We start from the raw sequence: 23970 nt of genomic DNA on the forward strand, positions 1-23970 counted from the left end.
AAAATCTCTATCAAGTTTCTATTTGTTTTCCTCTCTAAGCATTGCATTGATACATCAAAAGAATAGACAGGAATATAACGTTTTCTGGACTGACCTGCCTTTAAAGAACAGGATTTCTCCCCTCAGTGTGCTGATTGCATCGAAGGACAAGGCAGGGTCACACGCGGCTGGGGTCCCGGGTTCGGGAGGCACAGATTCCGTGGGCACCACAGGGTCATTAGGGGAAACTGGGGGAGACCCTAAAGGGGACAGAGGTGAGGATGCAAACATCAGCAGGAAATGATGCTTCTGTCACTGTATATGCTTCCCACATGTTTTCAAAGTGCCTCAAGTTAAATTATAAATGTTTTATGCAGCATTTGGAAGCTTTCCTGAAGACCATCATTGCAAAGCTACCACGTCTAATTTTTCCGGCATCACTCACCGTACAGGAACTGAATGCCGTCGACATCATCCTGAGAAAGGCGGAACCGAGTGAGGTCTGTGCGAGGGTCGTAGACTGGGTACATCAAAGCTTCACGTTCGGTTGAGTGCTGGAGACCCAGGGAATGGCCAAGTTCATGGGCAGCAACAAGGAATAAATTGATTCCTATTTAAGAAATCATAGATAACAGTTACTTATTCCTTAAATACACATACATTATACAGGTCAGCTGTGTATTATGTTCATTTGGTCAGCTATTATAGTCGCTTATTTCCTGGAAGAACACAGTACCTTTCTTGCCCCCCTCTCCACCTTTTTTTTGGTTAATTGATCAATTGACTGATTACACTTAATGGAAAGTCAAGTGTTTTTCAAGACTCATTCTTGAAATCAGTCTTTGAGACAAAGTATCCAGCCATATCCAATTACTCCCATCTCTAGTCTGCCTCTGCTGATTCTTGTCCCACTGGGAAATCTGTCACACTCCATTTCTCCAATATTCTTAGTTATTGAGACTTCTCCAAGTTAAAACAAAAATCAACACCAAAATCATTCTGAGAGATGTATCGCTAACCTGATGTATCCTTTGTCCATTGTTCATCATCATCAAAGTGAGCATCTCCATAAAACCCTGATCCAGGTGGGTAGGCATGAGCCAAAACTTTTCCAGGTCCATCAAAAGGCAAAAAGTCCCCATGTTCTAAGAGAGAGAGAGAAAAAATTATTGGATGATCAATAATTAGGATCTCTTTGCAATCTTTTTCTAATGAAACAACACTAGATAAAATTTTGTGTGGGTTTTTTCCCCCTTGTTTCTGTTTTTTTACCTCTAACTGCAAATATGATCATTATGTCAGCTTCTCCTTCATAGATCCTGGAGAAGGTAAGTGGAGTCACCTCCTCCCAGACCGTCAGAGCTTTTTCAATGGCAGAATCAACAGCATCTCTGGGTAAATCCTTTGTGTAATTCACAATTCTGTATGAAAAAAAGTAATAATAAAGATACTATTTTCTCCTGTAATAGTAATTTATAAAATCTCATAGTATGTAAAAATCTCTTTGGACCCATTACCTGTACGTGAGGTGAGTTTTCTTCCACTTGGGCTCCCCAGGAAAGGTGCTGAAGAAACCAACGTCAGGAATCCCACATCGGGGCTTGCGTATCACCTCCAGAGTGTCAGAGTCCAGCTTTCCTGTCACCTCCAACCCCAGAAACTTCTGCATCTCTTGAATCTTTTGGACTACTGGACTACTGTCCTTTCTTCTAACAAACTGTTTCGTATCCTTTGCAAGGTTGTAGTAGTTTTCTAGATATTGCTAATGGAAAATAAGTATAGTTTTAGGTTATTCTTATGATTTTTAGTGGTTTACAGTAAATTTGTGCAGTTGCTCACTTAATCTATTTGAAATAGTCTTCTAGCTTACTGAAATAAAAGTCAATGTCATGTTTAATTCTTCAATTACAGACTCTTCTTCACTTTTGCTTTATCTTTGTAACAGAATAATCTCTGCAGCTTATTTTACTACCAGAGCAATGAAAATTGCCATGAACTGGAAAATCAAGGTAAGTATCTAGGGAACTTAAAGGAGATAAACAAACAATCAAACTTCCTTGTGTGTATTTGTCTATTTCAGCTACATTTATTCAATTTTCCACTTTATACTTCTCATAAGGAGCTGGCTTAAGAAAAAAACTTAAAAAAAATCTCTATGTCTAAACATGACAGCAGCAATAAAAATATCCAGCTAACATTATATTGGATTAAAATACCTACAGAAGTTTCAAAACAAGACACATTTCATATACTCTCTGCTTGTTATTCACGTATCTTAAACAATGCTGCTACTAAGGTGGTTTTGATCTTAGTACCTAATATCTCTGGCTTTTGTTCCTTCAGTATAAAAAGAGAAGCCCAGGTGAGTGATACTGAGACCCTTTCCATGTGCAACACGTATAACTCTGCCTTTACACTTCGTAGATGGTCAGTTCCAACAATTCTGTGTGAGCTTTATAAATAGAAAGCAGAGCTAGTTTCCCCACCGGGCCATCAGGGATGTGAGGACCGCCCCCTTAATTACCTGAACAAGCTCCATGGTGTCTTCCTTGGCCCTTGCAGCCCTGTCCAGTGGATAGGCTGAGCACACCACCACACATAGCAACAGCAGAATCGGAAGGTTTCTCATTTCCACTGACTTCTCTCAGCTTGATGTGGTCTTAATGGCTTGCTCTCTGTCTATCTTCTACTAGGTCCACGGTCTAGAGTCCGATTTTTATAAGGTGACAGTGTTTGTTTAGATCACCCGCAGTTTGACTCATGATTGCTTTCTTCCAAATGGCAACAGGACCATTTCCAAAAAATCTGAATCCAAAGTAGGATGATACAACCTACTTTACTAATTTCTCCCAACGTTTCCAATTTTGCAAGTCAAAAGAGTGATTAATCTCCAGGAAATGCTTCCTGTCTTGGTAAGAAGAAAACTGGGGCATTTTTTTTTTTTTTAATTCTGGAAAAAATGACTGGAATTTACTAGACAGTTTACATTTGTGGGATTGAGAAAAGAAGTAAGTTAACCTGGTAAAAAGTCAGAATTCGGTAGAACTTTTAAATGCAGTTTTAAGAAAAATGTATTTAAAATCAAATGTGATAAGAGATAAGTAAATACAAAGCTGAATATATATAGCCACAGTCTATACTGTTAAATTCTGTAAAAACAGAAGAAATACACTCTAGAATAAAATTTTTGAGCTCAAAAATTTTTTTGAGCCTTTGATCTAAAATACCTAAATCTGATTCAAACTTTGATTTAAAAGCAGGCAGTTAGTCCAGGTAAGACTCTATCTGATAACTTTCCGCTTTTGTCTTCCTATTTATCATGCTTCTCCATGACTAATCAGACAGGATAGCACAAGATCCTTGCTACCTCCAACCAATACAATCATTCTTCTAGCTATTCACTTGTTTCTCAAGTGTCACAGTTTTAAATGTTTCAGAATAAACAAATTAAGATTGTAGATTTGAAGATAATATTTAAAGGAGAAATATAGAAAAAAGTGACCAAATTAGCTGGGAAGGATGAAAGAAGGAAAAAAAGAGTATAATCTACTAGAGGAGATGATCGCTGCGTAACTAATTTTATAAGAAGTAAATAAATTGTACAGGAATTATGAAGAAGGAAAGATATTTTCTTGAGAGAAAGCCTAGGGTAAAGCCACAAATGAGTGAAGACTGAAGTAGTTTGGATGCAGAGGAAAATCCAGGAACAGGATAAACAACCAACAAACTCAAGAAAGTTTAGTGTCTCTGAAAAAATGGCAAAGGGCTGACTTTTTATTGAAGTAAAAAGTGTGTGAACATGAGTAGTGAAAAACGAAAAATGAAGTTGTGGAAAGATATGTTGGAGCCTCTTTGTGGAATGGCATTAGTGACTAAGATGTTTGTTTATTTAGTTTATTTCAGATGTTTACTTGATTTTGTTGTTGATGGAAATCCATGTTTCTATGAAATATTTTCAATTAAAGTTTTTATATTTCAATAAAATTTTGTATTTTTACTATAGAAAATTTTAAATACATAAAAATGTGGAGGAAATTAAATTATTTATGGTCAAGCTACTAGGAGAAAAAATACTATTAGCACTTTACAGTACTTTTTCTGATTTTTAATAATTGTGTATTCTGTTTTATATCATGCTCATTCGTGGACAATTTATAAAATTTTATCTATTTTTTCTATGAATTTGAATGTCATCAGCCAAAAGGAAGTACTAATAAGGCGAAGTATTTCTTCTTCACCATGTAAAAATAAAACATGTTGCTTACAGATTTTTTAAAATATACATTTTCCATAGTTGAAATCAGATCATATATATTATTTTTCATGTCTAATTTCCATAGAAACATTCAAACATATTGGTTGAAAGGTGAACTAGAGCAAAAAAGGAAGTTGGGAACAGATATTATCTGCAAGTGGAATGACTATCTTTTTCATTTATAAAAGCCTAATGACTCAGATCACTCAGCAAGAGTAGTAAATGTGTTGAAATCCGACATTCAAATTCCTTGGTAATGACAATGACTTTTACGTGGCTCCAGGCAACTTGATTTTAGAAAAGGAAGGACAGCATTTTGTAATATGTTTGGTGTAACAATTTAACTGAGCACACACACACATAAAATTTGGGGGGTTCTCCAATAGGACGTGTATTTAATCTGATTATAGGATACAAAATATTGCTTGTGAAGCACTTTTTCTCATATGATAATTAGAGTAGAAGCAGAAGGGAGACAGGTGTGAAAAGGTGCACGGTCCAAGCATAACCCCAAACTGCTAAATCTACCTGACAAGTCACCTTTCAGCTAGAAAACTGAAAACAAACTGAGAAACAAGAACTCTGTTAAACATTTTAAAGCTGGACCTATGCATTCTGAAATTGCCCGTTTGGGGTCAGTTGGCAGTTGTATGTCTTTATGTAATTTTCCAAGGTGGTTCAGGAGAAATTTAGTAACTCTAGCAAGTCTGAGCATCTCTTTTGGTAACTTGTCCTATGGAAGGTTATCTTGGATGGGTATGAAAAATCTAAGGTCACAATTTCTTTTCTCTCATCCAAAATCAACATGCCTCTGATAGAGATGTAGTTTCAGTGTTTTCTAGCTCATTGAAAAATAAATGTTCTAGTCCCTGATCAGACATTTGAGGGGAAAAAAAAAATCTTTGTAGTTCTTTAAAATGACTGCAAGTTCCTGAAGTTTTATAAGATAAACATAGATAAGCCTCCAAATCTTTTTTTCTAATATAGCTTCTCTGACCCTATAAATAGTGAAAAAGTATATTATAAAACAATTTTGTATATTCTAAAGCAATTTTGTTTTCAATGTTATAACTTTTCCTTTTATGTGCCATATATAGTACATGCTCATTGCAGCACTATTTACAGTAGCCGTGACATGGAAACAACCTAATTGTCCAATGACAGATGAACGGATAAAGCTGTGGCACACACGTACAATGGAATATTACTTAGCCATAAAAAGGAATGAAATTGAGTCATTCGTAGAGATATGGATGGACCTAGTCTGTCATACGGAGTGATGTAAGTCAGAAAGAGAAAAGTAAATATTATGTATTAATGTATATGTATGAAGTCTAGAAAGATGGTACAGATGAACCTATGTCCAGGGCAAGAATAGAGACATAAACATAGAAAATGGACATGTGGGAGTGGGAGGTGGGGAGGGTGGGGCAAATTTGGAGATTAGGATTGACATATATACACTACCATGTGTGAAATAGATAGCTAGTGGGAACCTGCTGTAAAACACAGGAAGCTCAGCCCAGTACTCTGTGACGTGATAGGGTGGTAGTTGGGAGGTCTCAGAGGGAGGGAATATATGTAAATATATAGTTGATTCACTTCACTGTACAGCAGAAAGTAACACAACATTGTAAAGCAATTATGAAGTGAAGTGAAGTGATAGTTGCTGAGTCATGTCTGACTCTTTGAGAACCCCCTGCCAGGCTCCTCCATCCATGGAATTCTCCAGGCCAGAATACTGGAGTGGGTAGCCTTTCCTTTCTCCAGGGGATCTTCCCACCCAGGGATCAAATATGGGTCTCCTGCATTGCAGGTGGATTCTTTACCAACTGAGCTATCAGGGAAGCCCTTAGTTTGTTGAGATCCACAAAGCACCTTGCTGGTATTTTGACTGAGGCCAGTTGTCTTCTTAGACTGAAAGTTTTCCCACGTAATGTTTCTGCCAGATAAGCGAGAACACTGCTTCTAGGAGATTTATCTGGTAGTAGTGATGAGCTGGACTAGCAGGAGGAGAAGGTAAAGCTGACTGGTTTATAGGGGCTATTATAATCTAAGTGAGCCGTAAGGAGAACCAGAGGACTGCAGATGTAAGTCCTATATAAGGAAAGAGATGATACAGACAGAAAAGGGACAGGAAGGATAAAAAAATAATAAGAAGAAGAAGAAGGAGGCATTAGTTCCATTCAGTCACTCAGTCGTGTTCGACTCTTTGCGACCCCATGGACTGCAGCACGCCAGGCCTCCCTGTCCATCACCAACTCCTGGAGTCTACTCAAACTAATGTCCATCAAGTCATGGATGCCATCCAACCATCTCATCCTCTGTCGTCCCCTTCTCCTCCCACCTTCAATCTTTCCCAGCATCAGGGTCTTTTCAAATCAGATGGCCAAAGTATTGGAGTTTCAGTTTCAGAATCAGTCTTTCCAATGAACATTCAGGACTGATTTCCTTTAGGATGGACTGGTTGAATCTCCTTGCAGTCCAAGGGACTCTCAAGAGTCTTCTCCAACACCACAGTTCAAAAGCATCAATTCTTTGGTTCTCAGCTTTCTTTATGGTCCAACTCTCACATCCATACATGACCGCTGGAAGAACCATAGCTTTGACTAGATGGACCTTTTTTGGCAAAGTAATGTCTCTGCTTTTTAATATGCTGTCTAGATTGGTCATAACTTTTCTCCCAAGGAGCAAGCGTCTTTTAATTTCAAGGCTGCAATCACCATCTGCAGTGATTTTGGAGCCCAAGAAAATAAAATCTCTCACTGTTTCTATTGTTTCCCCATCTATTTGCCATGAAGTGATGGGACCAGATGCCATGATCTTAGTTTTTTGAATGTTGAGTTTTAAGCCAACTTTTTCACTCTCCTTTTTCACTTTCATTAAGAGGCTCTTTAGTTCTTCATTTTCTGCCATAAGGGTGGTGTCATCTGCGTATCTGAGATTATTGATATTTCTCTCAAAAATCTTGATTCCAGCTTGTGCTTCATCCAGCCCGGCATTTTGCATGGTGTACTCTGACTATAAGTTAAATAAGCAGGGTGACAATATACAGCCTTGACGTACTCCTTTCTTTCCCAATTTGGAACCAGTCTATTGTTCCATGTCCAGTTCTAACTGTTGTTTCTTGACCTGCATACAGAATTCTCAGGAGGCAGGTAAGGTGGTCTGGTATCCCCATCTCTTGAAGAATTTTCCATCTCTTGAAGAAGGTATGGCATGCCATTAATCTTGTAAAATGGGAAGAACTGAGATTAACTAGTCTATAGTTAAAGGCTTCCCTGGTGGCTCAGATGGTAAAGAATCTGCTTGCAATGCGGGAGACTCAGGTTTGATCCCTGGATTGAGAAGCTTCCCCTGGAGAGGAAAATGGCAACTCACTCCAGTACTCTTGCTTGGAGAATTCCATGGATGGAGGAGTCTGGCAGGCTACAGTCCATGGGGTTGCAAAGAGTCGGACAGAATTGAATGACTATCACTTTCACTTTTCACAGTTAAGATTGATTCACAGTTCCTTTCTTTGTGACTTGACAGGTCTGTGCCTAGTATGGAAAAAAGCAAAGATTAAATAAGATCAAGCAATGTTATTTATTCAGCGCTTGCTGTAGAGGAAAGTCAGCCACTGAAATTCATGTTTTGGCAGACAAACTCAAAGCAGACAGACACATGGAAAACGTTATGGTCGGGGAAAGGGAAGTTTCCACATGTATCCTGATTGGAAACTGTTGATATGGGGACACTGTAGCTGGGCTAACTAGAAGTGGGCATCCTGTGCTATTGGTTAGGAGGTACATATTTGAATTTTTCTGATTGATCCAAGTTGGAAACAAGACAAAAACGAGAGAGGCTGTCAGTTTCTCAGCAAATGTTGGACATTTGGGATTGTCACAAAAGCTACCTTTTAGCCTCCTAGATTGTCACTGGAGATATCAATCTAGCTTCCTGCACTTACACGCTGCTTTCCTGGGTTGTTTATTGCATATAAAGGGATTGGTTTCCTGGGCAGACTGCTACAGATAATGGGTCAAAGTTCTGTTTTCATGTATAGTTTAATCATTGTCTGTTCTTCTGTTCAGTCTCTCACTGAAAAAGTTGTCTCTACTCTGTGCCATAAAAGAAGAAGGTTTGGAGTATTTGCACTCGGCTGAATTACTTCTTCTTTAGTTCTCCATATATTATTTACTTAAATTCTGGAATTCATAAGTATTATATTCCGGGGCTTAAGTCAGATATCTGTAACCAGTAATACTCATTGCCCTGACAAAGCCATGTAATGGTCCTGGGCAATGCTTTGCCATGGTTAAGACAACTCATCTTCTTATGAGTCATGATTTGTAAATGCTGACACATTTTTGGACAGGTCACATTATGTAAGGAGGACAGAATGAAACTGTATTGCGGTAATAGCTAAAGTAGAGTTGGCTATGTACCAAAGCATGGCTAACTCACATAAACCTACAGAGCTAGTGGTAGGGTGCCAGCTTACTCCCCATTAAAATTATACCATTAGAAGAAAGAAATAAAGATTCTGAACTTTCATTATTTTATATGCTTTTAGGTAATTAAAGCCCATTACTTTTCTTGGAGTGTGTAATACAGTCTTCACTTTTAAAAAAGATATGGTCTTGTTCCTTTGATTGGAAGATTTTCCTCTGCCCTCTCATTTTGCCTAATTTTTTGTGTTGTATTTGTATCAGCTATGTCAGTTGCATTTCTAGATCTTGGAAAAGTGGCATCATGGGGCTCAGCAACATGCTCCCCTCTGGTTACCAAAGCTATGTGCTGTAGGAGTGCCCCTTTCTCTTGTGGTTGGGCCGGCTACTGTGGGCACACTGGAAGGCAGGGCTGGCACAGACGGCTGCGGGGTCTTGCCTCGTGCAGTGACTGTGGGCCTGTGGGAAGGTGGGGTCATGTTCCTTTGGGGCTAGCTGCACAGGCTGGGTCTGCGGGCCCTCTGGGCTGGTGTCAGCTCACTGGTAGGGAGGGGTAGAATAGACATTTTTATTTCTATTTTAAGAATGAAGGAAAAAGGGCAGAGAGAAAGTAAACAATTTGTTTGGTGTCACAGAGCCAGTAAGTGTATATTACAGTTCTGAGAATTGTTTCACCCAAACTTAAGCTCTTTCTGCTTTGCCACTTTGATTCTGTTGACTGATAATCTTTCAACTAAGAAGGAGCATGATCTGATACTATTTGGCTCAATAATTAGGGGCAAGATAAAATAGTTAATACATTATTAACAGCAACAAGAATCTTACTCCCAGGTTCTGTACTTTTTTTGGAGCAGTCAAGTTGACAAGAAAATATCTTGAGGGAGATGTGAGCATAAATGAAGTTTGAGGTTTGAGAAGTTTTTCCACTTTTTCTCTAAATTCATGACCTAGAACAAAATGTTCCCATTTTATAAACGCATAAAATATTGTTTTCAAAGAAAGGAAAGATTGTGAAATGTGTTTTGAGCCACAAAGGTACTGAATTGTATGTTTATGGTCAGAACTTTAGAGATGGTTTTTTTGATGAGCACTTACGAATTCATGGCCAGCAAGATTTTCAATGGTAATTTTCTGGAATTGGAATATTGACCAGCCTTGGTGAATAAGAAGACTTAGGATTTTGGAATCTCAGTAAAATATATTCACTGCTCACAGACATTTGTCTTAAGTGGGCAGCATAAGTGGAAGATAATTGACAGGAAAGACTGGACTTAGAAAGAGGAGAGGGAAGTCAGAAATTCATGAAAGGCACCTCCAAACTGAAGACCACCAGACATATGCTGGGACAAGAGACATATCCAGGTTTCAGTTTTCAAGAATATGAACATTTGAGAAAGAAAAATTTTGGAAAGGGTTAAGTCCAGGCTAAGATGATGTTAAAAACAAATGAAATGCAGAGATTGAATTTAATTTGAAGGCACTACAAACTCTTGTCTCTATTTGTTTTATAGGTTTGAATAAACAACAGTTGCATCATTTCTGCTACCTAATGTGTATGTGAATTTGAACAAATGTTTTAACTTTTCTGAACTTCATTTTTAAACTTGTGAGATCAGGATACTGATACATAGCTTGTAATGTGGGTATAAAGATTCAATTCAGTTCAGTTGCTCAGTTGTGACCAACTCTTTCCAACGCCGTGGACTGTAGCACACCAGGCTTCCCTGTTCTTCACCAACTCCTAGAGTTTACTCAAACTCATGTCCATCAACTCAGTGATGCCATCCAACCATCTCATCCTCTGTCGTCCCCTTCTCTTCCTGCCTTCAATTTTCCCCAGCATCAGGGTATTTTCCAGTGAGTCAGTTCTTCCCATCAGGTGGCCAAAGTATTGGAGTTTCAGCTTCAGCATCAGTCCTTCCAATGAATATTCAGGACTGATTTCCTTTAGAATTGACTGGTTGGATCTCCTTGCAGTCCAAGGGACTCTCAAGAGTCTTCTCCAACACCACAGTTCAAAAGCATCAGCTTTCTTTATAGTCCAGCTCTCACATTCATACATGACTACTGGAAAACCCATAGCTTTAACTAGATAGACCTTTGTTGGCAAAGTAATGTCTTTGCTTTTTAACATGCTGGCTAGGTTGGTCATAATTTTCCTTCCAAGGAGCAAGCGTCTTTTAATTTCATGGCTGCAGTCACCATCTGCAGTGATTTTGGAGTGCCCCAAAATAAAAATCTTTCACTGTTTCCACTGTTTCCCCATCTATTTGCCATGAAATGATAGGACCAGATGCCATGATCTTAGTTTTCTGAATGTTAAGTTTTAAGCCAACTTTTCCACTCTCCTTTTTTACTTTCATCAAGAGGCTCTTTAGTTCTTCTCTTTCTTCCATAAGGGTGGTGTCATCTGCATATCTGAGGTTATTGATATTTCTCCCGGCAATCTTGATTCCAACTTGTGCTTCATCCAGCCCGGAATTTTGCATGATGTACTCTTCATGGAATTAAATAAACAGGGTGACAATATACAGCCTTGACGTACTCCTTTCTTTCTCAATTTGGAACCAGTCTGTTGTTCCATGTCCAGTTCTAACTATTGCTTCTTGACCTACATACAGATTTCTCAGGAGGCAGGTAAGGTGGTCTGGTATTCCCATCTCCTTAAGAATTTTTCACAGTTTGTTGTGATTCACACAGTCAAAGGCTTTGGTGTAGTCAATAAAGCAGAAGTAGATGTTTGTCTGGAACTCTCTTGTTTTTCAATGATCCAAAGGATGTTGGCAATTTGATCTCTGGTTCCTCTGCCTTTTCAAAATCCAGCTTGAATATTTGGAAGTTCACGATTCACATTCTGTTGAAGCCTAGCTTGGAGAATTTGGGGCATTATTTTGCTAGAGTGTGAAATAAGTACTGTTTTGCAGTGGTTTGAACATTCTTTGGCCTTTCCCTTCTTTGGGATTGGAAGAAAAAAGATCCTTTCCAGTCCTATGGCCACTGCTGAGTTTTCCAAATGTGCTGGCATATTGAGTGCAGCACTTTAACAGCATCATTTTTAAGGATTTGAAATAGCTCAGCTGGAATTCCATCACCTCCTTTAGCTTTGTTCATAGTGATGCTTCCCAAGGCCCACCTGACTTCACACTCCAAGGCATCTGGCTCTAGGTGAGTGATCTCATGTGGTTATCTGGATCAAGATGATCTTTTTTGTATAGTTCTTCTGTGTATTCTTGCCACCTCTTCTGAATATCTTCTGCTTCTGTTAGATCCATACCATTTCTGTCCTTTATTGTGCCCATCTTTGCATGAAATGTTCCCTTAGTATCTCTAATTTTCTTGAAGAGATATCTAGTCTTTCCCATTCTACTGTTTTCCTCTATTTGCACTGATCACTGAAGAAGGTTTTCTTATCTCTCCTTGCTACTCTTTGGAACTCTGCTTTCAAATAGGTATATCTCTCCTTTTCTCCTTTGCCTTTAGCTTCTCTTCTTTTCTCAGCTATTTGTAAGCCCTCCTCCTGAGTTGAAATAGGCTTGACCATTTCTTAGATCTTGAATATATCAATCAGCAATGATGTGAAAATACATAGAAAACTACGAGCGTTCCACAAACCCATAAGTTGTTAGTGATTATGTGCATATGTTAAGTGCACGTATTTTAGTATATGTGCAATCCAGAGAGAGAATGTGTGTTAAGAGAAACCTGACGACTGCGATGAAAAATTTACTGAAGTGGGAAGTTCTCATTTCACTCCTTTTTCTCTCCAGGCTCGCGGTCATGCACTGCAGGCAGTCCTTGGGGTTGTTTGTGGTCTGGAGAATGCTGTCTAGATTTGAGACCAAAGACTCAGGTGGCTTTAGGCAAGTGACCAAAACAAATATGACGTTTTCCTGTTTCTGGTTGCCTTATCTCTCTTTCACCCCTTTATGCAGTAACAGACATTTTATTCAATAGTGAAAGTGAAAAGAAAGAAAGTGAAAGTGAAATAGCTCAGTCGTGTCCAACTCTTTGCCACCCTGTGGACGGTAGCCCACCTCCATCCATGGGATTCTCCAGGGAAGAGTACTGGAGTGGGTTGCCATTTCCTTCTCTAGGGGATCTTCCCAATCCAGGGATCAAACCCAGGTCTCCCACATTGTAGGCAGATGCTTTACTGTCTGAGCCACTAGGGAAGTCCAACCATTATTTAATAGTAGGTCTAAAATTATTTTCAAAACACATATTCTGTTTTTAAAGAAAAAAATTCTTAAAAACCAAATACTTTCTTTCAAGTTTTTATTTGAGCAATACATATATTATAAAAGATAACAGAAAAGTCAACACAAACAATAGAATAAAATTATATTATCACCATAATTATATGATTTATTTATATATTACTTTCGTTAATTGTCATTTAAAAAGTTCTAAGTATAGTCTACTTTTGTTGTTGCTGTTCAGTCACCAAGTTGTATCCAACTCTTTGCGACACCATGGACTGCAGCACACCAGGCCTCCCTGTCATTCACCATCTCCCAGAGTTTGCCCAATACATGTCTATTGAGTCGCTGATGCCATCCAACTATCTCATCCTCTGTTGCCCTCTTCTCCTTCTGCCTTTACCCCCAAATAATTAAAATACCCTTGCTGAAACATACAGTGGTTACAGAGACTAATCATTTCTTGACTTAATTAAGCCAAAGAAATAATTAAAATTGGTCAGTTGAAGGATATTAGGAACCAAGATATTCTTTTGGCCTTTGAAGGTATCTGTTCAGAGTTCAATAAAAACTGACAATGAGCATTTTTAAAATCAAATAATCTTATATATATTATATAATCACTTGCCTATATAGTCATTTATCTGTGGTTCATAGATTTTACCTTATGATAACATATCTCCATACATGGTACTGGGCACATAGCAAGTATATAATAAATACTTTTTAAACTGAAGTGAACTGACAAACACCAGTAATTATATCATTACTTACAACCTAGCACAGTACTGCTTTTTAGACTTTCAATGACACGTTGGGCTAGGACATTATATTTAAGTAATATAGAGCCTTGGAAGAAATAGTAGTGTCCTAAAAATGAAAAAAAAAAGAAATATTTTAATTCTCTGATTGCATTCTTAAAAAAAAAAAAGATAACCTAGATTAAACAAGATCAAATTCAAGATTATGAAGTTGGATTTCTTGATTAGATATCCTGCCCTCAGATATCTACCTATTACTAGTCTTTTCACCATAAATATCTTTATTATCATTAATGAGCAGTTTGTTTGGTCTTTAAGACTGACTCTTAAAAATGTAAATGTTTTTGAAAATTCACACTCCAGGTGGAGAATTCAGAATGGAAGACAGGAGAGTGAATTCAGGTAGGGTGCATAGAAGTATTGATGGGGAAAGTAAATAAAACATGGGGATAAGAATACAACCCAAAATATCTTGACCCAAAGATATCTTGCTTAGCCTGACCTTGCTGGAAGACATTCATAAACACAAATTCAAATAAATTCAAACTTCTTTCATCCCACCCTGAGACTCAGTCCATGAGAACCCATGAAGGGTGGAAGGGACTGAAAGGAAGTTAAAGAACTCAGGACATAAAAATGTGTAAAAGATTCCTGCTTGCCTTGACTGCTATCCGCTTGCTTACGTATACTGTGCAGCCTGACGTGATGGAAATCCCAGAGACTCAGACATATGAAAGTGGCAAGAATTATCTGCTCCCTGTCTGATAGACCACCCTAGTATAAATCCATCATTGATGCCACCTCACTCTTTCTTCTGGCCCACCTATTCTGAGCCAAAAAAATTGCAGATTTTCTCTCTGTGGCCTTTGGAGAACTGCAGAACTTTCTCTTCCAATTTGGAGCCCTTTTCTCTGATCTTGAAGACTCTATAATCCAGTATTTTAATAAGGGTTTTCCATTCTTTTCATGGTTTCCCAATCCACTTACTGTTGTAATAGAAGACTGCATCAATTTTGGGGCCAATTCCTGGGAAGTATGTAGTAATCAACTTGGGATAACCAGGGTCCAGGAATTGTCTCCTCTCGTCATACCTGAGCAAAGAAATAACCAGCAGAAACTACATCAAAATATGGATTTCATGACATTAAGCTTGATATTTGATGGTTATGAATCACAAAACCTGCCTTATTCTCTTCTGAAAGAGTTTAAACTGTACCCATAGGAAAACCAAGGACCTAAACCATTCACAGATTAGGACTCAAACCCTAGGCTTCTTGACTTCCAGTCAAGCACTCTCCCTGCTCTGCCAGAATGATTCTGCCCATGCTAGAGCCTGACTCTCTGACTTCCAGCTAGTGAAGACCTGGAACAACCTGCTGTCACTCACAGCATGGTTCCCTCATTCTGTCTCCTTGGGGTCCAACATTTCCAGAAAGGAATCTGAAAATGCATACGCCCTGCAAACTGACTGCAAATACTAGGTCTCATACATCGACACCTCTCTTTTTCAATTCATTTCCACTGTGATTAGTAACATGACATTTTATTTAAAGTGCTCCTTTTAAAACATGTATTGTCATCTCCTATCATAAACCAACAGTGCAGAGAAAAGAATTAGGTTGAAAACAACTGTTCCAGTGCTATATTATCTTGATCCCTCTTGTAGGAAAATCAAGGGCTGTTTAAAATTTAGATTAAAGGCTGTCTTCTGAAAAATCCCATTCCCTGAGTGTTTCACAAATCTTAGGGGTCAAATCATCAACCGTTAAAGCTCACCTCCAAAACTTGTTACCTACAAAGAAGTAGGTCTTATAGAAAAGTGGGTTAAAAACAGCTGCATCAATTTTTTTCACTGAGGAGGGGAAGCCCAAAGAATGTATGCTCTTGGGATAGTTTAACTGCGGTTTCAAATTGTTCATTAACCAGTACTTGTCATCTGTAAAGACAAAGAGAACGGGTAGATTGTAATCATACAGAAAGAGTAATAGAAATACTGACTCAGCACAAGAAACATCATTCTTATTTCATAGATTCAAAATATATTACTCCTGTTCTTAAACATGGTTTACCTTCTATAGCTCTGTATTTTTTTTCCAAAGTATTATCTTATATTTCATAAAATTTTGCAATAAGCTTTACATATTAGCTAAGTATATTTACCCTATTTGGGGCTATATTTCAGAGCCTCCATTAATAAAAGTCTGGAGTGCTTTTTAAAAGTTCTTTAAATGTACTACTATTTCCTTAATTTGTTCTCTTCCTTAGAAGTAGACTCAATAGCAAAACTAAACATTGGAATTACCTTTAAAAAGAAAAACATGACTTCTGTCTGCAATTTCATAAGCAGCTTGAATGTAAGACGGTAGGTTTGGACCTAAAGAAGAAATTAAACTAATGCTGGTTTTTGGACTCTCAGCAAGCTTCCACCAGAAGAACCTGACAAGAAACATTTAACACATTAAAAGATCTCTGTAGACCACAGAACCATGAAGAGGGAAGGACCTGTGAAAGAACTTCATGTTTCTTTCCAGCAGCTTCACATTCTATTCTATGGGCATTTGTGTAGGAGAACCACACGCAGAGGATTTTAATCACCTCCAATACTAGCAATGATCTTAACAGGCAGACTGGCATATGGAAATACGTGGAGCTTGGAACCAAGGTATCCAGGTTCTAGTCTGAGCTCACAGCCCAGGCGCCAGTTCTGTAACCTAAAGGAAGTCAACTCAACCTCAAGTATCTCAGTTCCATAAACTCAATAATGGGGAATATTTGTTCTATCTATCAAATACTAATTTTCTTCACTGCCCCACCCATCCAATATCTGGTTCAATATATGTTCTAAGACAAAAACCATACATCATCCTGGAATTCTCTTTTTTATAATCAAGAATCGAGTCTGGTACTCTGTCACAGCTTTAAGTCCAGATTTGACCATCTTAATTAAAATCTATCAGTATGATTAAAATAGTCTGACATCCTTGCTACCTGTTTTATCTGTCCCCAACCCAGATTCTTGCCACAGATCCATTTTTACAGCTCAGTTTTCTAGTTAAAACAAATATAATCACACTGCTCTCCTGCTTCAAGATCCTCAAGATCTCTCCATTGCCTTCAGAATCAAGTCCAAGTTGCAACTCACAGATTTTATCTACTTCGTTTGTAAATCACATTTCACCATTCTCTCTCACACACAAAAAAATCTAAGGGATCAGCCTTTAATACTTGTTAGATGTGAAAATGATCTTACCAGTCTTTAAAGAAAAAAATTTTATCTCCCACAGTAGTAACAGCATCAAAACTCATATTGGGGTCACAAGCAGCTGGGTTTGTATTGTCAGGATTTGATGGAACTTGGTGTTTATCTGGACGTCCTGAAAGTACATTTCAAGAAGCATTAGAAAAAAAAAAATGCCTTTTAGTTTTTAAGATGAAGAAACACTCTTTAAAACATTCAATGTTCTTGATGAAAAATACTTAAAAAGCAATTTATGTTTTCTATAACATTCACAGGAATACAACAAATATTTTTCCCCTTCCATGTGGTTGCAACATTGTAGAGAATAAAAATCTGATCACTCTGTTCTCCTGTTCTGGTTAGATTATTTGTCCATATACCTTCTTCAAAAGACAATGGTATGCTGGATGGGAAGAACAGATTTCAGACCAGAAGACCCAGGTTTTGCCTCTGGCTCAGGCATTAACACTAGGTCCCCTTATACTCATCCATAAATGAAGATAATATCTATGTTGCCTATACCTCACAGAATTTTCATGGGGTTCAAAGAGAAGATAAATCTTAATTTTTATCCAAATGCTGATAGTATGAGATTATTCATGAGTATCTTTATTTGGCAAAATGGTAAAGAAATTCAACTCACCATAGAGAGACTGAATGCCATGTATGTCATCAGCAGAGAGGCGAAATCTCCTGTAGTCAACATCTCTGTAGCTGGGAAACATTATGGCACGTGTATCGCTGGAATGGCCAAGACCCAAGGAATGGCCAATCTCATGAACAGCAACTAGGAACAAGTTTGGGCCTAAGAGAGAACCAGTGAAATCTATTGGCACCTACAGAACAATGACACAACATCTGACACCGTGAAAAGGGAAACTTTTAGAAATATCTCACTTTCCTCCTTCATGAGCAAGCTTTTTCAGCCTTGGCACTGTCGACATAGGACAGACTCCTCTTTGCTGTCAGGGTTGTCCTGTGCATTATGGATCTTTATAAGTCTCTAGTTTTACCGTTGAATTCAAGTAGCACACTCCCCTCTAGTTTTGACAACCAAAAAAATGTTTCCACATATTCTTTTTCTTTTCTTTTTATTGGGATATAAAGTGAAAGTGAAGTTGCTCGGTCATGTCCGACTCTTTGCGACCCCATGGACTGTAGCCCGCCAGGCTCCTCCATCCATGGGATTCTCCAGGCCAGAGTACTGGAGAGGGTTGCCATTTCCTCCTCCAGGGGATCTTCCCCACCCAGGGATCGAACCCAGGTCTCCCGCACTGCAGGCAGACTCTTTTCCATCTGAGCCACCAGGAAAATAGTCGCTTTAAAATATTGTGTTAGTTTCCGCAGTACAATGAAGTGAATCAGCTATATGCATACATATGTCCCCTCCCTCTGGGAACTCCTTCCCATCCCCTCATCCCAGCCGTCTCGGTCACCACAGAGCACCAAGCTGAGCTGCCTCTTCTATACAGCAGGTTCCCACTAGCTGTCTGCTTTACATGTGGTAGTGTATGCCTCTGGTTAAGGACCGCTGCACTCTCAAATGAAATATGTTCCATTGTCAAAACTTCTGGAATAACTCACAGCTGTGTTCATTGCTCCTAAATAATTCTCAACTCACATGACCTTGTTCTGCTTTTCTCTTAATCAGGCTTCAGTGGATATAGAAAAGTCTTTGGTAACCTTCCTTTACAAAGCTCAAATCTTAAATCCATATTAAGGTACAGTATTGTGAGTCACTGAGAAAAACACCACATTATGTCTAATACTTACACAACCAAAAGGAAGTCATTTTGTTCTCTATTTTCAGATGAGGATATAGTATCAGCAAGATTAAATGACAAATTAAGTGCCTGAGCCAAGATTCACATCCAAATTTCTTGGCTCTAAAAATTTCTTGGATGACCCTTTTCCTAAACATGATTCCCAATGAAATCAAAGAGACTATATTTACACTTTAGACATATTTACACTACCACATTATAGTTATAACTGTTATTTTTTTTTTTTTTTCTGTATGTCCCAGAGGCTGTATCTTTGTAGGTAAGAGACAAGGGTGTGCCCTTTCTCTCAGATTTCCTAATTCTCAGAAGATTTGAAAATTCCTGATTTTTTAAAAAATCACATCCTGGGCCATAAAGCTAGCCTTGGTAAATTCAAAAAATAGAAATCATTCCAAGCATCTTTCCTGACCACAATGCAGTAAGATTAGATCTCAATTACAGGAGAAAAACTATTAAAAATTCCAACATACGGAGGCTGAACAACACGCTGCTGAATAACCAACAAATCACAGAAGAAATCAAAAAAGAAATCAAAATTTGCATAGAAACGAATGAAAATGAAAATACAACAACCCAAAACCTGTGGGACACGGTAAAAGCAGTCCTAAGGGGAAAGTTCATAGCAATACAGGCACACCTCAAGAAACAAGAAAAAAGTCAAATAAATAACTTAACTCTACACCTAAAAAGCAACTAGAAAAGGAAGAAATGAAGAATCCCAGGATTAGAAAAAAAATAAATAAAATAAAATAAAAAATAAAAAAAAAAAAAAAATCTTCATTATAGTCTAATGCCTTCATTTTTTTCTTTCTTTCTCTATGGAAAAAGGAAGCTCAGAACTGACTTCCCAGGGTCACACACCATTTAGCTACAGAGCCTGATCTTGAAATAATCTCTAGAACCCAAGATGAGCAAAGAGTTCACACCTCTCTGAGGGATCTCTAAGAATACGGATCCTCCAAGCACTCCCTGTAACACACGGGTCCAGTAACAAATTCAGAGATGCTTTCACTTCTACCAAACAACGAGAAAGAAGACGCAAAGACTCATTCTCTCCACTCTGCGTAAGACTGGGAAGAGTAAACAAAACCTTTTACAATTTAGCCTAAACCTGAATTTATCTTATTCTCAATTCCTGTACTACTTGGTACAAAAGATCGCTACTGGTTCTCACCTCAAAATAATGGATTTTTGTTTGTGTTCTGCTTCCTTTTAGATTGCGTATTTCTCAGTGGCAAGACTGTGCCCTTTTCATTTCTGAATCTAAGCACCTCCATCACCTAACACCCTAATAGAAACTCAGTAAAGACTATGGGAATTGTTCATTTAATTTACTGTGTCAAAAAGAAAAAGAATTTACTGTATCACAGTTAGTCAAGAATAAGGATTTTAAATTAGGATTTTCATAAATAATTCAGTCTTTTGAAAGCTTAGAATTAAGCAAATTAAAATAAGGCAACATGGGCAAATAGAAAGTATCCATTGTGCTAAGATAGGACCTAGGAAATAAATGGTCTGGTCCCAGCTTTTTCACAAGGTAGCCTCTAACCTTTTCTTTTCTCTATCTGTAAAGGTCTGTATTAAATGACTTTCCTAAGTTTCTTTAGAATTTTAAAAATTCTCCAGGCTAATCAGCACCTTTCTCCTGTCAGATGAAAAGATTACAAACCCAAAATGCCTTTGGATAAAATTTGCACAAATTTAACATATCTACTGAGGATTTGAGGCTCAGCCAGGACCTAATCATTTGTATTTTGACAACAAAAAAAAGTTATCTTCTTAATCAAAGGTTTCATAAGCCTTAGGCCATGTGTCAAACTAAAACAAATAGCCTTTCTGGTCTATAAAAATATTGCCATCAATGCAAGCAATGTCAGCTGGGGGTGGAGATGATGGTGCTGAGTAGAGCATACTCTTGATGAATTTCTCTTTACTTCCTTTCCATATATAGTCAGTCATAGAGTCTAGAATCTCCAATAGGAATATTAAGAAAGCTTCCCATGTGACACCTTGGATTTTCCAGTGGATAGTGACTTCTCCAAATAACAGGGGATGTTCGTTACCCTCATCCCCCAACTGTCTGGGATGGATGATGAGTTTTATCCCCTCTGTAAGTACACACAAGGTATTAAATGATCAATGGGGCATTTTGAAATTTTTATCCCCAAACCACAAGAGACTACCTGACCACATAACCTTGTGTTTCTTTATAGAGATCTCTAAATCCTCTAAAACTTCATCTTTTTATGCCACTCTGAATTTAGGAAATTGTTGGCATATAATGAATCATGCAAATGATCACACTGTTCTAGGATTGTTGGCATACACAGCGTTAGTATCTGTATTTGTTTGAGTTTATGGATTGTACTGCCAAAAACTGATCCCCTAAATAATGGCTTTTTTCTTTCCATACTATGGTTCTTAAGGTTCCTGAGTGTATACTAAAAAACTAGTTTATCTTCATAGATTCTTGGAAATGAACTTTAAAATAATCTAGTCCAATATACTCCATTTATAGAGGGTGAAGTGGAAACAGTGCTACAATTTTATTCAGTGTCAAAATTGTAATCAGAAAAAGTTTTCCTGTCCTTATAATCCTTTCTCAGAATGTGGCCTTTCAAAAACAGGATATAACTTAGAATTTGTTAGGATTTTCTAATTCTTTGAGGGCTTGGGGAGCCTACCTTTGTGTCCTTTAGTCCAGGTTTCAGCCTCATCAAAATGTGCATCTCCTCCAAGACCAGCTCCAGGTGCAAAAGCATGGGCCAGGATTCCCCACGGGCCATCGAAAGAATAGGCGTCTCCATGTTCTTATTTTTTAAAAAAGAAAAAGCAAATTAGTCTGTCTACACATGTTATGTGTGTGTGTGTGAGTGTATGCTCAGTCATGTCTAACTCTTTGTGGCCCCATGGACTGTAGCCTGCTAGGTTCCTCTGTCTATGGATTTTCCAGGCAAGAATACTGGAAAGGGTTGCCATTTCCTACTCCAAGGGATCTTCCTGACCCAGGAATTGTACTCGCATTTCTTGCATCTCCTGCACTGGCAAGAATATTCTGTACTACTGTGCCACCTGGGCACGCCAAAGGAGACAGATGACATAAGTCCAAGTTCTCTACCTCGAAATGCAAATCGTATCATGATATCAGCCTCGTTGTCATGAACCTTTCTGAATTTCAGGGGGGTCACATCACTCCATACTTGAAAAGCTTTCTGGAAGGCATCGTCAACATCTTCAGGCTTCAAGTCAGGGGTGTAATTGTTGATTCTTTACCAGCAGAACAAAAGAGGAAAATACATGGAAACCATGTGTCAACTTTGTTTTATTACAATACTTCATTTCTGCTAGCATCATTCAAGAATGAATCATTCCATAAATCAGTAGTCCAGATGAGAAAAACCTGCTTCATCTACAGAAATATTTATCCTTGGAACCTTACTTCTTAAACAGAATCTAACTTGATTTCTACTCACTTATTTACAGGTCACCATTATGAAGGATTTACATTTGTAGAGGCTTATGCCTTTTACCCCTGCTCCCAGACTTCTTCATTTATCCATCTAAATAGTCTATAAAGCTTTCTCTTGCTTCTTTTTAGATTCAGCTTCATTCTTCTTTTACTTATGGCTTTCCTACTCTGTTCTGGACTTGCAAGCCCAACAATTCCATTGAAGGAACGGTTTTCCCTTCTAGAGACATTATTTTAACACAGGGATAGTGTTAATAATTGAGGGATGCTTCCTATCTACTTCCAGATTTAGAGCTGTGTCTAATTGGCTCAAGTTTCTAGAACACAGACCTAGGGGAAAGTAGAAAAATACTTGGCTATGATGTTACCTGTAGGTGATAAGACGTTTCTTCCAGGCTGGCCGCCCTGGAAATACTTGGAAATTTTTAACATCCGGCACTCCACATCGAGGTCTGTGCATCATGTCCAGAGTAGATGTGTCCAATTGCCCAGTCACTTTTAGCCCAAAGAATTGCTGCATTTCCTGAATTTTATCCTCCATGACGCTCCTATTGACTTTCATTTTTGTCATTGGAGTTGTTTCCATCTCAAGGCCATAAAAGTTTGCCAAATATCTCTGGAAAAAATACATATATTGATACATCATTATATAGAAAGGTTTCTGTTGGGGCTCTGTGTTTATAACTTGGCTGCACACTGATACCTTTTTAAGGCAAGGGTTTAGCCATTTTGGAGAGTTACTCAGTTTTTCTGAATCTCTCACGTATATGGATGTTATGAAACTTTTGTTTGATTTTCTCTTGTTAATCTGTCTCATATCAATTTAATTTTTAGACCAGCCAGAAGAATCTAGAAAAGTAGAGGAAAATTTTTTCCTCCCAGACACTTTTTTCTTACATTCCTCTTCAGCAATAAATAAATAAAAATAAGACAACAACAAAACAGTGCTAAAATCCAATAGCTCCCTAAAACAGTTTTCAACTAGTACTTTCAGGATAAAACAGGTCAGTGAAATAAATCTTAAAGACAAAAATCAGGCTAGATAAATTCTATAGTGCCAGTTCTTACTTGAGCGAATGCCACGTCATTTTCTTCAGGGCTTGGATAGTCAGTCAGTGGGGCAGCTCCAGAAGCAGCGACCTGCAGAGCTAGTATCAACAGAAGAAACTTCATTCTACACTTCTTCTGAACAGCTTAGCCCAATGTACCCTGTTCCTTCCCAATGCAAGTTCCTTAAATGAGTCTCTTTATATAGCCCTTAGGTCAGGCTCTGCGAATACGAAATTCTTTGTGTGACTCACAGTTGATATCATCCTTTGATTTATCTCAAAAATAAATATGACCTTATTCTAGGACCAACAATGGGTCGATTAATATCTAACCCATCCATGGATCAATTGACATCAGAGATCCCTCACTCAGACAATTCAGAGTACATTTCTTCAAAATAAATAAGCTCCAACTTCCATCCCCCTTATAAAATAAGGCATTGTATGAGAAATAATAAACATCTATAATATTAAAACAATTTAAAAATGCATTTTTAAGGAGTTCTCAACTTTCACTATAATACTTTCCTCATATTCCTTAGAGGTGAAATAATCTTTTTAAAAAAAAACTAAATTTAAGAAGTTAGATAAATAAAATTATTTTGCTAGAATAGAATACTCTGTAAGCTGAATCTAACTCCCTAGAGACCTGGTGTAGAGATTCCATGTTTAGAAAGGGAAAGTTTATAGCATCATGATGTTTTGATGTTTGTTCTCTGTGTCGTACAGACGCAGATCTTACTTCTATAACTTGAGATCTTTAGGCTTCTGATTTCAGCTCTGTAACTGAGGAGAGAGATTCC

General features: G+C 38.0%; 2 protein-coding genes across 2 annotated transcripts in view; both read right to left on the bottom strand.

Moving 5' to 3' along the window:
* Positions 1 to 2621, bottom strand: part of LOC102288330 (stromelysin-1) — a 17655-nt gene extending 15034 nt beyond the window's left edge. Inside the window, exons 1-6 of the mRNA XM_070383117.1 lie at positions 2504 to 2621; positions 1497 to 1741; positions 1252 to 1400; positions 999 to 1124; positions 425 to 589; positions 95 to 239 (exon numbers count right to left, since the gene is read on the bottom strand). Coding sequence (XP_070239218.1) covers positions 95 to 239; positions 425 to 589; positions 999 to 1124; positions 1252 to 1400; positions 1497 to 1741; positions 2504 to 2608 — 935 coding nt within the window. The 5' untranslated portion in view covers positions 2609 to 2621. The remainder of the gene's footprint in view (positions 1 to 94; positions 240 to 424; positions 590 to 998; positions 1125 to 1251; positions 1401 to 1496; positions 1742 to 2503) is intronic.
* A 10312-nt stretch (positions 2622 to 12933) lies between these two features.
* On the bottom strand, positions 12934 to 23332 carry MMP12 (matrix metallopeptidase 12). Its single transcript, XM_005887480.2, has 10 exons — positions 23187 to 23332; positions 22487 to 22734; positions 21768 to 21916; positions 21334 to 21459; positions 17509 to 17670; positions 16878 to 17001; positions 15930 to 16063; positions 15404 to 15563; positions 14615 to 14718; positions 12934 to 13736 (listed from the first exon to the last, which is right to left on the bottom strand). Exons 1-10 carry the CDS (start codon positions 23289 to 23291, stop codon positions 13633 to 13635), a joined length of 1416 nt encoding a protein of 471 aa, XP_005887542.2. The 5' UTR covers positions 23292 to 23332; the 3' UTR covers positions 12934 to 13632.
* Between the last annotated feature and the right edge of the window lie 638 nt (positions 23333 to 23970).

This window comes from Bos mutus, chromosome 15 (assembly GCF_027580195.1).
Source record: "Bos mutus isolate GX-2022 chromosome 15, NWIPB_WYAK_1.1, whole genome shotgun sequence".
Classification (NCBI taxonomy): Eukaryota; Metazoa; Chordata; class Mammalia; order Artiodactyla; family Bovidae; genus Bos; species Bos mutus.

Bases quoted from the DNA above. Each gene is read 5' to 3' on its own strand.
- MMP12 (XM_005887480.2), bottom strand. From the start codon at position 23,291: ATGAAGTTTCTTCTGTTGATACTAGCTCTGCAGGTCGCTGCTTCTGGA. The intron at 17,002-17,508 runs GTGAGTTGAATT...ATGTACTTTCAG, and splicing joins TGGCATTCAGTCTCTCTATG to GACGTCCAGATAAACACCAA. The intron at 16,064-16,877 runs GTAAGATCATTT...GTTTCTTGTCAG, and splicing joins ATTTTTTTCTTTAAAGACTG to GTTCTTCTGGTGGAAGCTTG.